Source organism: Octopus bimaculoides, chromosome 3, assembly GCF_001194135.2.
Source record: "Octopus bimaculoides isolate UCB-OBI-ISO-001 chromosome 3, ASM119413v2, whole genome shotgun sequence".
NCBI classification, from domain to species: Eukaryota; Metazoa; Mollusca; class Cephalopoda; order Octopoda; family Octopodidae; genus Octopus; species Octopus bimaculoides.
Genome location: NC_068983.1, coordinates 91,991,621 through 92,006,330, shown reverse-complemented (window position 1 = coordinate 92,006,330; position 14,710 = coordinate 91,991,621). Strand labels below are relative to the sequence as shown.

Here is a 14,710-nt window from a genome sequence, read left to right as displayed (position 1 = left end):
GAGAGAGAAAGAAAAGAAGAGAGAAAAAGAGGGAGAAAGAAAAGAAGAGAGAAAAAGAGGGAGAAAGAAAAGAAGAGAGAAAAAGAGTGAAGCATCCATGATGAGGGAACGTAATTGTAATGTTTTCAAGTTGAAGGGAAAGAGAGGAGGGAGGAAAAGAGGATAAAGCAAAGAGTAAGACAGAAAAGAGATAAAAAGAACATCCATGACATGTGGTAGAGAGAGCATAATATTTATTAAGTGGTTAAAAATGTTAGTTGAAGGTAGTGGTATAGAGAAAGAGAGTTAGAAATATAATTTTAGCAGAAGGGTGGCGTTCTGACGGTGAGGTTAAAGAAAGGCAGAGAGAAAGAAAGAGGAGGGAAAGAGAGGAGGAGAGAGAGGAAGATATGATAGTGGTAGTGGTGGTGTATGGACAGTGAAAAGTGTTATTTTTTTAATTGAAATAAGTTTTTTTTATATCACCTATCACTTAACACATGCACATAAGTGCAATTCCATGAAATATTCATGCTTATTTATGTGGCAGATATATGTAATTTAACTAAAGATTGTATCATATGTATGGGATATTTTTTTCCTTAATGGAAAAATAAGAGTGAATATTTATTTTATGAGTGTTGTGTATTATTAAGTCTATAGAATTGTGCATAAAGTATATAAAGTGCATTAAGTAATCACCGTATTCCAGTTTCTTTCACTTTTCAATGAGTAGCAGATGAGCAACTATCTTTCCATACAAACATAACACAGGCTACACTTTCATGTTTTTTGGATAAAGTTTCAGAAATAACCCAATAGGTTTATCATTAATTCCATGAAATATTCACAGGTCCTGCTAGTAAGCACTAATCTAGTTAGCTAAAAACAGAAACCACTTTGAGTAGCAAGTTTGTATTTCATTAGCTTTTAGTGCTGAGCACAATACAATTCTATTAGTAAGATCTAGACCATTACAGCACTTTCTGATAACTACAGCGGATGAATTAAATAAATTCAAGATGTTGCAATACCTGTAACAGGTGATGGACTTCATTTTTATGATGATTGTCATAAAAATAAGCCATGGTAAAGTCATGCCTCTTCAGGTTGTTGATTTCCAGCCACAAATTGCAAGTAAAACAGGGTGAAGCATTGCAAACTCAGTTATTCAAGTGTTTACTGCCATTCTATATCAGTTTGTAGAGACAAAACACTGTTTCTAGTTAAAACAATTCACTTTTCTGAATTCACAAATCTTGTGAATAAGTCCAAGAGAGTATTTATTTTCTATACATTTAGTATTTCTGAAGCTAAAGCACAATATATTTATGACCACAAATTGCACTTTACAGCAAGGATTAACTTCAACTAAAGACTGACGCAAAGTAAATAAGATACATTAAATAAGCAGAAATATAAATTTGTTTGACAGAGGTGCATCTAGCTAAGAGTTGTTGGCATTTTTATGTTTGAGAGATAATGGAATAGGGAGATCAACTTTCTTGACCAAGTAAAAGCCTTATCATTAATGACTACCTTCAGCGCAAAGAGACATGTAACTTCAGCCAACCTACTACATGGATTGTACATAAACTCAACCCATTACATGGATTATTCTATAGTCTCAAACCCAAAGAAGAAATGATGAGTGAATAAAATTAGCATAGGTTATATGTTACACGTTTCAGCAAAACAGTAGCCACAGACAATAAATAATGTGAATGTATGCATGCACTTGATCAAGGCAGAGTGTAACAGCAAACTAACAAAGGAACAGACCAAATATAAGGAAGGAAGAGGAACCACAAGAACAAATCTTCATACTATGCAATATCATGGAGCAGTTCAATGAGTGGCAAGCATCTTTATGCATCAACTTCATTGACTTCAAACAAACTTTCCACTCAATGCACAGACAAAGCCTTTGGGCATTCAAAAGATCATTGCAATGGTGAAAGCCTTGTGTGACAACTTTGAGTTTGCAGTGATCAATTAGGGTGAAACCACAGACTGATTTAAGATTAGGGCAGAAGTGAAACATTTTTCAATATGTCATAAAGAGAATGGTAAGAAATGGAGAGAATGGTATCATGTGGAAGTTCACTGTGAAGCTTGATGACCTTGACTGTACTGATGATACTGCACTGATATCATCAACAAAGCAGCAAATTCGGCAGAAGTAAAAGAGAGGCAAACTTGTGGACAGGCTGTGTGGAATTAGGAGTGAGCCATCAACAAGGCAGCAGGAAAAAAGAAAGTGGAAGTTGATGGTTGTGCTCATGAGCTTTTTATTGGAGTCTCATCCATTTTTCTGAATTTTTGTAACAGGGCTTTTCTTTCTCTTGTTTGCCAGATTTCAGTTTGCTCCACCTCCTCCTCATCCTTTGTTGAGAAATTGGAGAGAGATGATGAAAGTTTATTGATGCATGTGTTTGTATTACTTCTGTCAATGTTGGTTTGGGGAGGCAGGCACCTTTGTGAGGCTTCCTCTTTTGAAGGTGGTGACAGTAAATGCCTTCACTGCAGTGGCAATGGTTTGTGTTTCTTAACATGTTGCTGTTGCTTTCACTGTTGTTGTAGTTAGTGTTACCGTGGTTCTGGTGTTGGCAGCCAAAAGGTTTTGGGTCTCTTTGCCTAAGGTCAGAAAGTCTTTTGATGGTTGATGCTCCCACATGAGTAACACATTAGCCTTCCTGTCTTCTGCCACAAAACTTATACATTTACCATTTTCCATGAAGATGAGGCTGGGGATCCTAAGAAAACTATCAGGTATGAAAAACATTTCCACCTATTTTGATCACTGACCACTTCTCTTGGTAGTGGTAAAGGAGCAGTCTTCTGGTGATGGTAATTAATTCACCATATTCTTCAAATATCATGGTGAAATATTTAATACTTAATTCTGGTAGCATGTATAAAAATGTTAATTTACTTACACATCTCCTTAGGTTGGAATTAATAAGTATTCATCTATGTGTAGGAATTTTTTTAGCCTCCATTTCATTGAGGCATACAGCCACCACCATCCCATATTCTCTTCTCCTCACATGTCATATTGAACCTCCAGTATCATTCAAACGTTTCTCTGCCTCTGTTGGGATCAGATTATACACTGTTTTGTATTTTTTTTTAATGCATCTATTGATTAAGGTTCTTGTTCAAATTTTTCCTTTATCTATTGATGGAAGACTAGAACATTTGGTTTTACCAGACATTGTTTATTTTCATTAATAAAATCATTGCAAAGGATATGATCTAATCACCATTATTGTATAACATTTGCAAATGAGGTCACTTTTGTTATATTGATGATGGGAATGTCCTTGCTGCTGTGAAACATACTGCTGCTGTTGTAGCTCTTTTAGTTCTTATGCATATTGTTGTTATTATTGTTTGTCAACATTTTCTCAGTGAGAAGTACTTTCTCATCCGTCATTCTCTTCCCTTCTCTAACTCTGTTTCTTATGCTCTCTCCCCTCCCTTCTTTTTGCTATGCAAGTTTTCCAACAACATTACTATTCACCATCTTTAAAACAGGAGTCAAAAATTGACCCAGTACAAATTCAAATTCAAAATACAATTAAACTTCCTACAGGCATGTGCTCAGACCAAGTCTGTTTACAGGCATCATCTTCACACCCATATTTCATACCCATATTTCAAAGACTTTATAGGAAAGATGGAGTGCAGCACTTCCCTCTTCACTCTCACTTTAAATGAAATTTGGAAAGTTGATGAGGGTTTGATTGAAGAGGAAAGTATCAATTTTCAGTCCTTTCAACATTGTCCAATACACAACTTATTTTGCTGTAGCTATGAAACAGAGGAAACCTATATGCTCTATCAGCTAAAAGAAGGAAGCAGGGAAATTTTCAGAATGGACTTGATCAATGGATCCACCTCACTCATGCTATTTGACAAAAACTCTACAAATTATTAATGCTTGGAAACTGAAAGAGAGTAGACAGTACAGTTTCATTAATCTGTGTGCAATGTGAATAGGAACTGGTTGGCAGCACTTCCATACCTTTACCGTTTATCTCATAACAACAACCCAGTAGCACTGTCAAACAAAGAATCACTAGAAGTTATCCATAGTTACTGGGCTGAAAATTCTCCATAACAGATTAACTGCTTGATTCTTATCAACATCTAGAGTTACCTCAAGAATAATGGAGATCTTCCCTACCACTTTTCTCAATACAATGGTAGAAGTTCCACCAGCCATCTTGACTGATACCAAGTGCCTAGTCTTAATCTTCACTTGACCAAGGACTGTAGCTTTGTCAAGGAGACAAGCTGTGAAGGACAGGCATGCTCACCATATAGGAATCTTCTTTGCAGATGCTACCATTTCACTGCATGACTGATCAGCCCAACATATCTAGTCCTCTAGGTAAAGGATGTTGACAGGAGACACACTAAAGTACAGCATGGTTCACAAGCAGTAATATATAGAAGGTAATATATGTATTTACCATTTATGCCCAACCTCTCAAGGAAGCGTCTTTTCAGCCCACTTCTTAGTGAAACTGGCCACCTTGGTTGTAACCTCATCCCAGGTTCTTACCAGTTCTTACCTAGAAGTCTACAGTGAACTAGAGCCATGAGCTTAACAAGACCATCAGTCCAGCACTTCCTAATGCTATTAAATACTATTTGATGGTATACACTTGCCTCATCAAATATCAAGCTGCAAACCCACCAACTTGTGCTGGTAAATTTTTGTTCCAGTCATTATCTTTTTTAGAATCGTTTCAACCACCTCGATTTCCATGGTGCCTGATGCCAAAAGAACTATTTTACACCCCAGTTCAAATGGGATACCATCAACAACTCCCATAGTGGTTTGACAATTAGTACGAGGGTAAGCTAAAGATTATATGCAACCTTGTTTCGGTAATTTATTAAAACAAAAGTAGGGGTTGAAAAATAATTACATCATTTTTTGACATAGAACATTTGGTTTTACCAGACATTGTTTATTTTCATTAATAAAATCATTGCAAAGGATATGATCTAATCACCATTATTGTATAACATTTGCAAATGAGGTCACTTTTGTTATATTGATGATGGGAATGTCCTTGTTGCTGCTGTGAAACATACTGCTGCTGTTGTAGCTCTTTTAGTTCTTATGCGTATTGTTGTTATTATTGTTTGTCAACATTTTCTCAATGAGAAGTACTTTCTCATCCGTCATTCTCTTCCCTTCTCTAACTCTGTTTCTTATGCTCTCTCCCCTCCCTTCTTTTTGCTATGCAAGTTTTCCAACAACATTACTATTCACCCTTTTTAAAACTGGAGTTTTTGTCAAATAGCATGAGTGAGATAGATCCATTGATCAAGTCCATTCTGAAAATTGCCCTGCTGCCTTCTTTTAGCTGATAAAAGCAGATGGGCTTCCTGTTTTATAGCTATGGCAAAAGAAGTTGTGTATTGGACAATGATTTTTTGATGTGCTCTTTCAGTGGTCCACAAGCTTGCTTGTTCCAGTGGAGAAGAAAGTTTTCGGGAGGTCATGCAGCTATTTATGCACTGCTTTTTGCACTTCTTCATTCATAGCAAATTGATGAACTGTTAAAGGATGTCTGGGTAATCCAAAGAGATGATAGTCAAAAGGGGTGAGATCTGGTCTGCATGCAGGGTGTTACAGCAACTCGAAACCCAATTTTTCAATAGTTTCAATGATGTGGGCAGTTGTATGTAGGCATGCTTTGTCAGGCAACAATAACACTCGCTTTGACAATAGACCTCATCATTTGGTGCAAACTGCTAGTTTCAGTTTGTTGGCCAGCATTTCACTGTAGCCTACACTGGTGATTGTAGACCCCTTTTCCAGGTAATATTCCAGTATAGACCCTTTTGCATCCCAAAAGAGCCTATACTGGAATATACCTGGAAAAGGTCTACAGTCATCCCCAAAAATGGTTAGCACCACTTTTTCTGTAAAAGGTTGAATCTTGAATTTCTTTTTGCAGACAACTCCAGGTGTTTCCACTATATACTCTGCTTTTGGCTTCTAGTTCATAGTGATGCACCCAGGTCTCATCTTCTGTAACTATACTCTCCAAAAAACTTTTACCTTCATTGTTGTAGCAGTTGAGTAAGTGTTGACAGATCTTCACATGAATGTGCTTATGCACTTCACTAAGTTCTCTTGGTACCCATCGCACACAGACTTTATGGAAGTGAAGCTTGTAGGTGATCTTATATGCAGAACCATGACTAATTTGCAGAGAACATGCCATCTCATCAATGATCACTTGTCAGTTCACCAGAACCATCACTCAATGGTAGAGGTTGATAAGCATTCTGCTCCATTTTTGTGTTTCATGCTTGTCCAGCCTTTTTTAAACTTCTTAATCCACTCATACACACTCCTACACAGTAGAGCACTGTCCCTGTATTGTAGTGCAATCAATTTCAGCTCCTGACACACCTTCAGACCAGAGAAAATGGATCACTGATCTCTATTCTTCCTTGGTGCACACCAGCAGAGTGTCCATATTTACAAGACGGAAAACTAAAGCAATGAAGGTCAAACCTCGGTCACATAACAACAAGAGTACCACCTTTTAGCATGTGAGCACTTAAGACAGTGCAGCCAATTTCAAGAAAGTTTTGGTGAAAGTACAGAGAATTTTTACTTCTTGTATATGCAGGAGAGGTTCAAAAGGAAACCCTTGATAGATCAAGCACATGATCTGAAATGGTTCTGATGGGTAGCAATTTACTCTCATCATGAAACAGATGTTACTGTGCATTGAAGCAATCTAACCTTTGAAAATGGTGCCAAAACAGGCCACCTTGAGCTGACTGAAGCTACCAAGTAATTATGATGGCCAATCTTACCGAAAGTCTTCAATTGAGTCAAGTTGACCAGAACCCCTCTGATGTCAGGTTTACAGCCTACTCTCCCGACAGTGCATGAGATGAAAGCTGTTCTGGTTAGGATTGTGCACATCTGTACTTTAGTGACCAACCTCTCATCAACTACCTTCTTTGTTAGTACCTTAGATAAAAACTTAAATATGTATTTAGCAGAATTGTAGGATAGTAATTGTCAACTATGTTTCCCTTGTTTGCATCCTCCCTCAATGGAACACCATACCCAAGTACAAAACTGGGAACTCTTTCATTTTGCTACCTGCTGGAGTAGATGCTAGGCAAGATGTCAGGAAACAAGTCTGGCGTAAAATGCGCAAAGCTCATACAGCAGATCACCCAAATCAGGTCATCTGTGCCTCAAAAAACCACTTTCTGCATCCCATATCTCAGCTGTGTTATAGCTTTTTGCAAAACTCTACACTTTTTATCGAGAGTCACAGAAGGTCACTAAAGTCTACCACCAACTTTATTCCACCATTCACCCTGAGAAAAAATGCACACATCTGCTTGAAATCAAGTAACACATGTTTGTCCATGGCTATCAAAGACTGAATTATAGCTTTATTATTATTTCACCCTGGTACTCCAACCCCATCAAACAGTTTTAGAAGATTATACTTGAGCTCTGACAAAACAACCTTCATATTTCACATTTAAGAAATGATCAAGATCCTTTCTTACTGTCAGCACATCAGCCAAGACACTTTGCCTAGTTGCCTCTTCTAATTTACTCCCCCTCTAATCTACTGCTTTTTCTTTGCTAAAAGCGGTATATTTTCTAATCCCCACTTCAAAGCACCCAACACCCTAGCGACCATCATTTACTAAAATACTGATATGGTCTCTGTAGGCTTTATATATCAGGAACAATTCATTCAGCTTCTACTAACTGGGTCCCGTGCAGATCACAAGTTTGTGCTCTGTATAGCTGACCAGCTGAAATTGCAGACATCCCATACTATACCCTTGTCCACTGACTGAATAAATACCCTATGTAGAAATGATCTGGATAACCTGGTGCTTTTACTAAACAACCACCCAAATTTTCCACCGATCAGACAGTTGTGAACATTTGAACAGATATGTGAGGCTTTTACACCCCACTCTCCTACTGGTTAATGCTACACAATCTCACTGTATGCTTAAGATACTGTTCTAGTCACCCATTAGCAATAAAGAGTGAGATGTTCCCAGAAACACTTCTTATCATGCCTTTAGGGATGACCTGCTCTTCAAGAAAACCAGCTAACCTGCCCTGTTGGAGCAAAGATTGCTACTTATAAAAGCATCAACTTCGCTGCTGCTCATGTCTAGGACTACTGACACCTGGGTTCAGGAAGGTCATCTCTACCTCAAGACTTAGCATTTTGGAACAACATTACCACTCCTCCTAACACAGCCTGCTGTTTAAGAGATCCATATATCTTGTTTGTAGTCATCTAAGATAGTTGCCTGTATGTGTGTGTTGGAAATCCTGATCCTGTTGACAGTTATTACATCTATATCTAGTGACCTGAAGTTGTTAAGCAAGAGGCATAGTTTCTAAAGTGACTCCATGCCATACACATTTATGTTACTATTCTGAATAAAGCTATATTGATAGGAAACGTAAAAATGAGGAAGTTTTCTTACTCAGTTCCTTTGGAAGGATGGATGATCTCGCTTTCTGACTAGTTGTGCAACTCCTAAGTAACTATTTGTACAGTCTTTTGTTTATTGTATTTTAAAGAGCTCTCCATCTTTGAGTAATTTTGTTTTGAGACTGCTAAATATCTCTTGGGTGAGTATATGAGTTGGTGTATAGTGGCATTGTGTTAGGAAAAGTTTTTCTGTCTGTTGGTTGAAAAATTTCACTGAATTATTGATTTTATTCGTGGCTGAAGTTTGTTGGTAACATTCTTGGTTTTCTGTTTCTTATAGAGTCAGAGGTAGAGGTGTGTACAGCTAGTTAGTGTAAAACTTGTTTTTTATTTGAGTCTTCTGTGTTGGATGGTCTTTAACTTTGTTTTTCTTTTCTTTATCTTCTCACAATGGTTTTCTCTTTTTGGGTTTTTACTTTTGCTTGTTAGTCAACATTTCCAAGAGATTGGAAGGAGAGAAAGTATATCATGGGTAGGTTTGGTGATTTCTATTGTTTTGTTGGGTTTTGTTAGCATTGTTGTTATTATTACTGTTGATTTGTGATGTTGTTGTGGTGGCTACTGTTGCTCATGCTGACTTTGCTGCTGACTTAGGTAGATTCAAGAAAATCTCTTGTCCAAATGTTTTCAGAAGTTGCTTTGCTTCTGATAAACTTCTAACTGATAGCTTGGTTATTTTGGAAGCTTGAGTTGTATTTGTGAAAGGCACCAGCAATAGCAATAATATTTTTATTACTGCTACTAATGATTGTTGCTAACAATGCTGATAGTGGTGGCAGTGATGCTGATGCTTTCACTGTTACCTTACACTGTTATTGGCACTGATTGTTGCAGAGCTGATGATATAATTTTTCAGTCATTAGACTTGGAAAGAGAGAAAGTTCATGAACATTGTCCTGAGTGAAAAGGAGAGAGAGACAGGTACAGGTTTCACCCTCACCTCCTCTCAATTTTCTCTTGCCTTTTCTTCATGTTGGCTGGCTGTACATGATGCCATCTTTTTACATTAATATCTTTCAAAACAAAATTTAGGGGTAAGACACAAAATAACAGAGCAGCCCAAAAGAATGCTGCTGAGTTTTAACAATAAAAACCCTTAACCCTTTAGCATTTAAACTGGCCACATTTGGCTCAGATATCCTACTTGTTTTGTTTTCAAACTACAGGGGTTGGACAAAATAATGGAAACACCTAGCATCAGAGCATCATAATTTTGAAATATCTATAAAACCATCAAAAGTTTCTTTATCTTTATATTTTTTGGTTTATTATTAGTGTTGCTTAATATGTTTTGCTAAAACTGCTGTTTCTTTTCAGATATCATCAGAAGAAGGTAATTAAAATTCATTAAAATGACAGAGATATTGGACTTTCAAAGAGGTCGAATTGTTGGTGCTTGTATGGCAGGTGCTAGCCTAACGAAAACAGCCAAAATGTTTGGTATATCAAGAAGTAATGTCTGAAAAGTAATGACAGCCCTTGAGAAAGAGGGAAAAAACCTCCTCGTCGAAACAAAACTCCGGAAGAAAACCCAAACTTTCAGATAGGGACCGTCGAACTCTTATACGAATTGTTAGAAAGGATCACAAAAGTATAGCTCCAAAAATTACTGCAGAGCTTAATGACCATCTCAAGAACCCAGTTTCCACAAAAACTGTTTGCCGGAGGCTGCACAAAACTAGATTTCACAGGAGGGCTGCAATCAGAAAACCACTACTTTCAAAAACAAACGTTCAGAGTGGAGGAAAAACCTACAGAATTGGTCACTAGAGCAGTGGAAGAATGTTATTTTCTTGGACGAGTCATCCTTTATCTTATTTCCAACCACCGGTCGAGTATACATGTGGAAACAGCCAAAAGAAGCATTTGACCCAGACTGCCTTCTCACAACTGTTAATCATGGAGGATCTGTGATGAGCTGGGGGGGGGGGGCTATATCTTGGAAATCCACTGGCCCAATGGTTTCTCTTCATGGCAGAATTAATAGTCAAGACTATCTAAGCATTTTATCTGATCAAATTCATCCTATGGTTAATGAACTGTTTCTGGAGAGAAATGCAATTTTTCAGGATGATAATGCACCAATTCACACTGCTAAAGTTGTTACTGAATGGCACAAGGAATATTCTAGTCAAGTTGAACATCTTATCTGGTCATCTTATCTCTAGATCTCAATATTATTGAACATTTATGGTGCATTTTAGAAAAACAAGTAAGGAGTCGATATCCTCCACCATCATCACTACAAGAACTGGAGACTTTTAGCTGAAGAATGGTCAAAAATTTCTTTGGAAACAATTCAAACTTTGTACGAGTTCATACCTCATAGAATCCAAGCTGTAATTACTGCCAAAGGCAGTCCTAACCCTTATTAAAATAAATTTGTTAGAAATTTTAAGGTGTTTCCATTATTTTGTCCAACCCCTATAGCTTGATCCAGCCTCTAAAACTCAATTATAATATCATTGGAAAAATAAACAAACAATTACATCCTCAAACTCTCAAAGATACAAGATAATGCATGATTAAATCAAAACAATAAATTATTAAACATTGCATTTAACAGAATAATTTGAATGCTAAAGAGCTCAATGGACAAATAAACAATAAACTTCTGGACAGTTGTCAAGTATATGTTGATAGTATGGAGGAAGAGAAGATGATGATGATGATGACTACAACAATGACAAAGTGGCTTACCTTGGCAGTGGATTGCTACTGAGATCAAAGACTTGCAAGTTTTTACAAAATTTAATATTTTCAGGAATTTCACAGAGTTCTGTGGTGAAAGAAGAATAGAAAAACAAAAATGAATAAATTATAAACTCATGTGAAGAAAATTTCTTTGACTTGAAAGATATTTAAAAGATGAAACTGTCAAGTCCAACACAACAAACATCAAATATTTCATTTATAGTACAACAATTTCAAATCAAATTATCATTCAACTACGGTAGTAGTTGCATAATATTCTTAAGGCCACAATTTACTCACATGCATCATCTTTCAAAGCTTGTCGCTAATTCAGTTTCTAACCAAATTGAAAACTGTTTACATTTTTGATGAGGACTGGTTCCTAGCTACATTTTGGCATAAAAAAATTGAGATCTGGTCCAGTAGAAAAAGTCTGCATCAAAATTTGTAGCAATGTTATAGGAGAGTTTAGATCAAACAACTTTTTTTATTTTAAAAGCAAAATATATTTATCTTAGCTTCAGTTGTGAGGTAAAATATCATGAAAAAAATATAAGGAAGAAAAAATTGGATTGAAGTATAATTAACTTTTTCATTTTAAAAACAAACTATATTTCAATTAAGCTAAAATGATAGAGCTCAATGCTAGGAATTTTGTGGTATCAATTTTATGCAAGGAATTTTGTGGTATCAATTTCATGCAATGAAGTTTGAAAAGAAAAAAGTTATGAGTGTTTGTTTCTCAAATTTGAGGGTGACAATATAGTTCCATACTTTTTTATGAATATAGTTCTATAAGGGGACTTTTAATATATGTCACTGGCATCATTGAGGTATAGAAAAAATTATCAATGACACCGCTATTTGACACATTATTAATTAGCATAATAGCATAGCCTGGAAAAAACATAGAAAAAAGCGAGCAAGAGAAATAATATTCTTGTGATTATAAATCTGGAAAAGTACAGGACAAGTTATTACATCAACATGAAAATTTCTACTTAAAACATTGCAGCTAAGGATATTATTAAAATATTGCACCTACAGATAAAAATTATTTGATTTTAATTTACGAAGTAACATCATAATTCAAAAAGGAACTATCATTTTGTTAAAATAGTGATTTACTAGAATACTTAAAAACTGAGAGCCAGAAGTACCAATATAGCTAAAGTTTTATGCCAAGTAGAAAAGTATATATGGTAGGCAAATTCATTATATAAAAAATAGCCATTGGGTCAAGACTGAAAATATGAAGACTTGGCAATAAATTAGGCAATAACTGAATTTGTTGTTACAGCTCGATTTTACTGTAATATATAACTAATTTTTGTATTATTCTATTTATTGTACTTACTAATTATGGACTACTATTACTTTTTATAACTTATTTGAACTCTGGAAAAATACTTTTGTTGCTCACCATTTGAACTCTTAAATATATTAATTTGTCACTGTTGGAGAACTGAGAAAGTGTCTCAAAACTGGATTGATGCCATTTAGTCTCCTTGTATAAATCGGGGCCAAAGGATCAGTGTAGTAATTTTCATGGGATTTCGATTTTGTCTGTGGTTGGAAAGGTACTTGCCTGCATTTGGTTAGAACATTTAAATACCTTCATAGTTCCAAATACAGTGTCTGAGTCTCAGTGTGGTTTTCATTCCTCCAGGGACACAGCTGATCGTATCTTTACTTTCAGACAATTACAAGAAAAGTGCATTGAACAGAATCTTGCTCTATACCATTACTTTGTTGATTTGAGCTAAGCATTTGATACTGTTAATCGAAATGTTCTGTGGCTAATTCTCAGGAAAATAGGTTACCAAACATCTACACAATATCTACCTCTGGAAAAATACTTTTGTTGCTCACCATTTCTGCTCAATTAACCACTCCACTCAACACCAGAGTGTTCAGCTTGGCCTTACACAATGGTTCTACTATTATCAGACTTCACAAAGAGCAACACTATATCTTATTACTAGCAGTATAGCACAGCTTTGCCCGGGATTAAGTTAGGGTTATGAAGCTAATCAAGTTCTTTATTTCAAACCAAACTAAGTAACATCAACATCAAATATGGGCGAAATCTGTTGAAATTGGTAAACTTTTGGCTGAAAATGAGTTGCAGACAACTTGATCAGGTAACCCCATAAGGAATTAGTTTATAGATTTTTTCCACTCATTGATTTTTTTTTTTTTTTTCATTTTTGGAGAACTTAAAGCATTTAAAGATCTCATGAGTCCTAAGTAATACTAGCATCAAGTTTGAACAAAATACATCAAAATTGGTAAAAGTTATGGTTTAAAATGGGGTGTAGCCAATTTCATTAGGAAATACTATAAGGAATCAGTTTATCAATTTTTTTTTTTTTATCCTGATTAAATGGAAAACCCCATAAGGAATCAGTTTATTGATTTTTCACCCCAAATAGGACTTAACCAAACACAATATTGCTGATTCAAAAACATCTATATTTATACTTGAGAGTTGGTTTTCACACACAACCAAGTTCTGCAGAATCAGTGTCGCGACAGAGGTGATCAGGTTGAAAACACCCCCACCCTCCATCATCTAACTTCCCTTTGCCCATGGGTTGGGAACCCTTCCAGGAAGGAAAATAGAATGCCCAAAAGGGCTCCCGATTTTCTGTGTCAGAAGCGGTTATGTTCAGATCACAACTAAGTTTTAAGTATATATATGTGTGTGTGTGTGTGTGTGTGTGTAAGACGGGATGACCACTAAGTGGACATCCGATATGCTAGAAAAAGGTCGATAATTCGTGTATAGTTCTGCAAATTATATTGATTCTAGAATGATTGTGCTGAGAACACAGATGTTGTTACGTAAGCAAAACATTAATGTCGAACCGGTACACAATTCTTTTTTCTGAATTTTCAGATTTTTTATATGCTAGGCCATTTGGTTTTAAATTGAATTAATATTCAATTTATCACCCTCTATATATAAATAATAATTTAAATAATTATGTTCTCCAGCCAGCAACATATACTGCAGTGAATTATTCTCTGCAGAATTGTTCCCGGAATTTGGCATGCCAGAGCTGAGACATTTTGAAAAATAACCCCAATGTAATCAGTAGAACTGTACGCAAGTCTTATTCTATGAAGACAATTCGTGTATAGTTCTGCAAATTATATTGATTCTAGAACGATTGTGCTGAAGAGAACACGGATGTTGTTACGTAAGTAAAATGTTAATGTCGAAACCGGTACACAATTAATTCTTTATTCTATATATTTCTCATTTTGTCTTGCCAGCTTATGTTCTGGTGTTTTGCGAAAAATTTTTCTGGAGAACATTATTTTTTTTTGTGGTTGGGTTGTTGATGACCTCTTTCTAGCATATCAGATGTCCACTTAGTGGTCATTCCACATGTAATAAAATTTTTCTGAATTTTCATATTTTTTATATGCTAGGCCACTTGGTTTTAAATTGAGTTAATATTCAATTTATCACCATATATATATATATATATATA

General features: G+C 35.8%; 1 protein-coding gene across 1 annotated transcript in view; it reads right to left on the bottom strand.

Moving 5' to 3' along the window:
• Positions 1-14,710, bottom strand: part of LOC106871622 (protein scribble homolog) — a 698,511-nt gene that overhangs the window by 667,062 nt on the left and 16,739 nt on the right. The window contains exon 2 of the mRNA XM_052966764.1: positions 11,214-11,292. Coding sequence (XP_052822724.1) covers positions 11,214-11,292 — 79 coding nt within the window. The remainder of the gene's footprint in view (positions 1-11,213; positions 11,293-14,710) is intronic.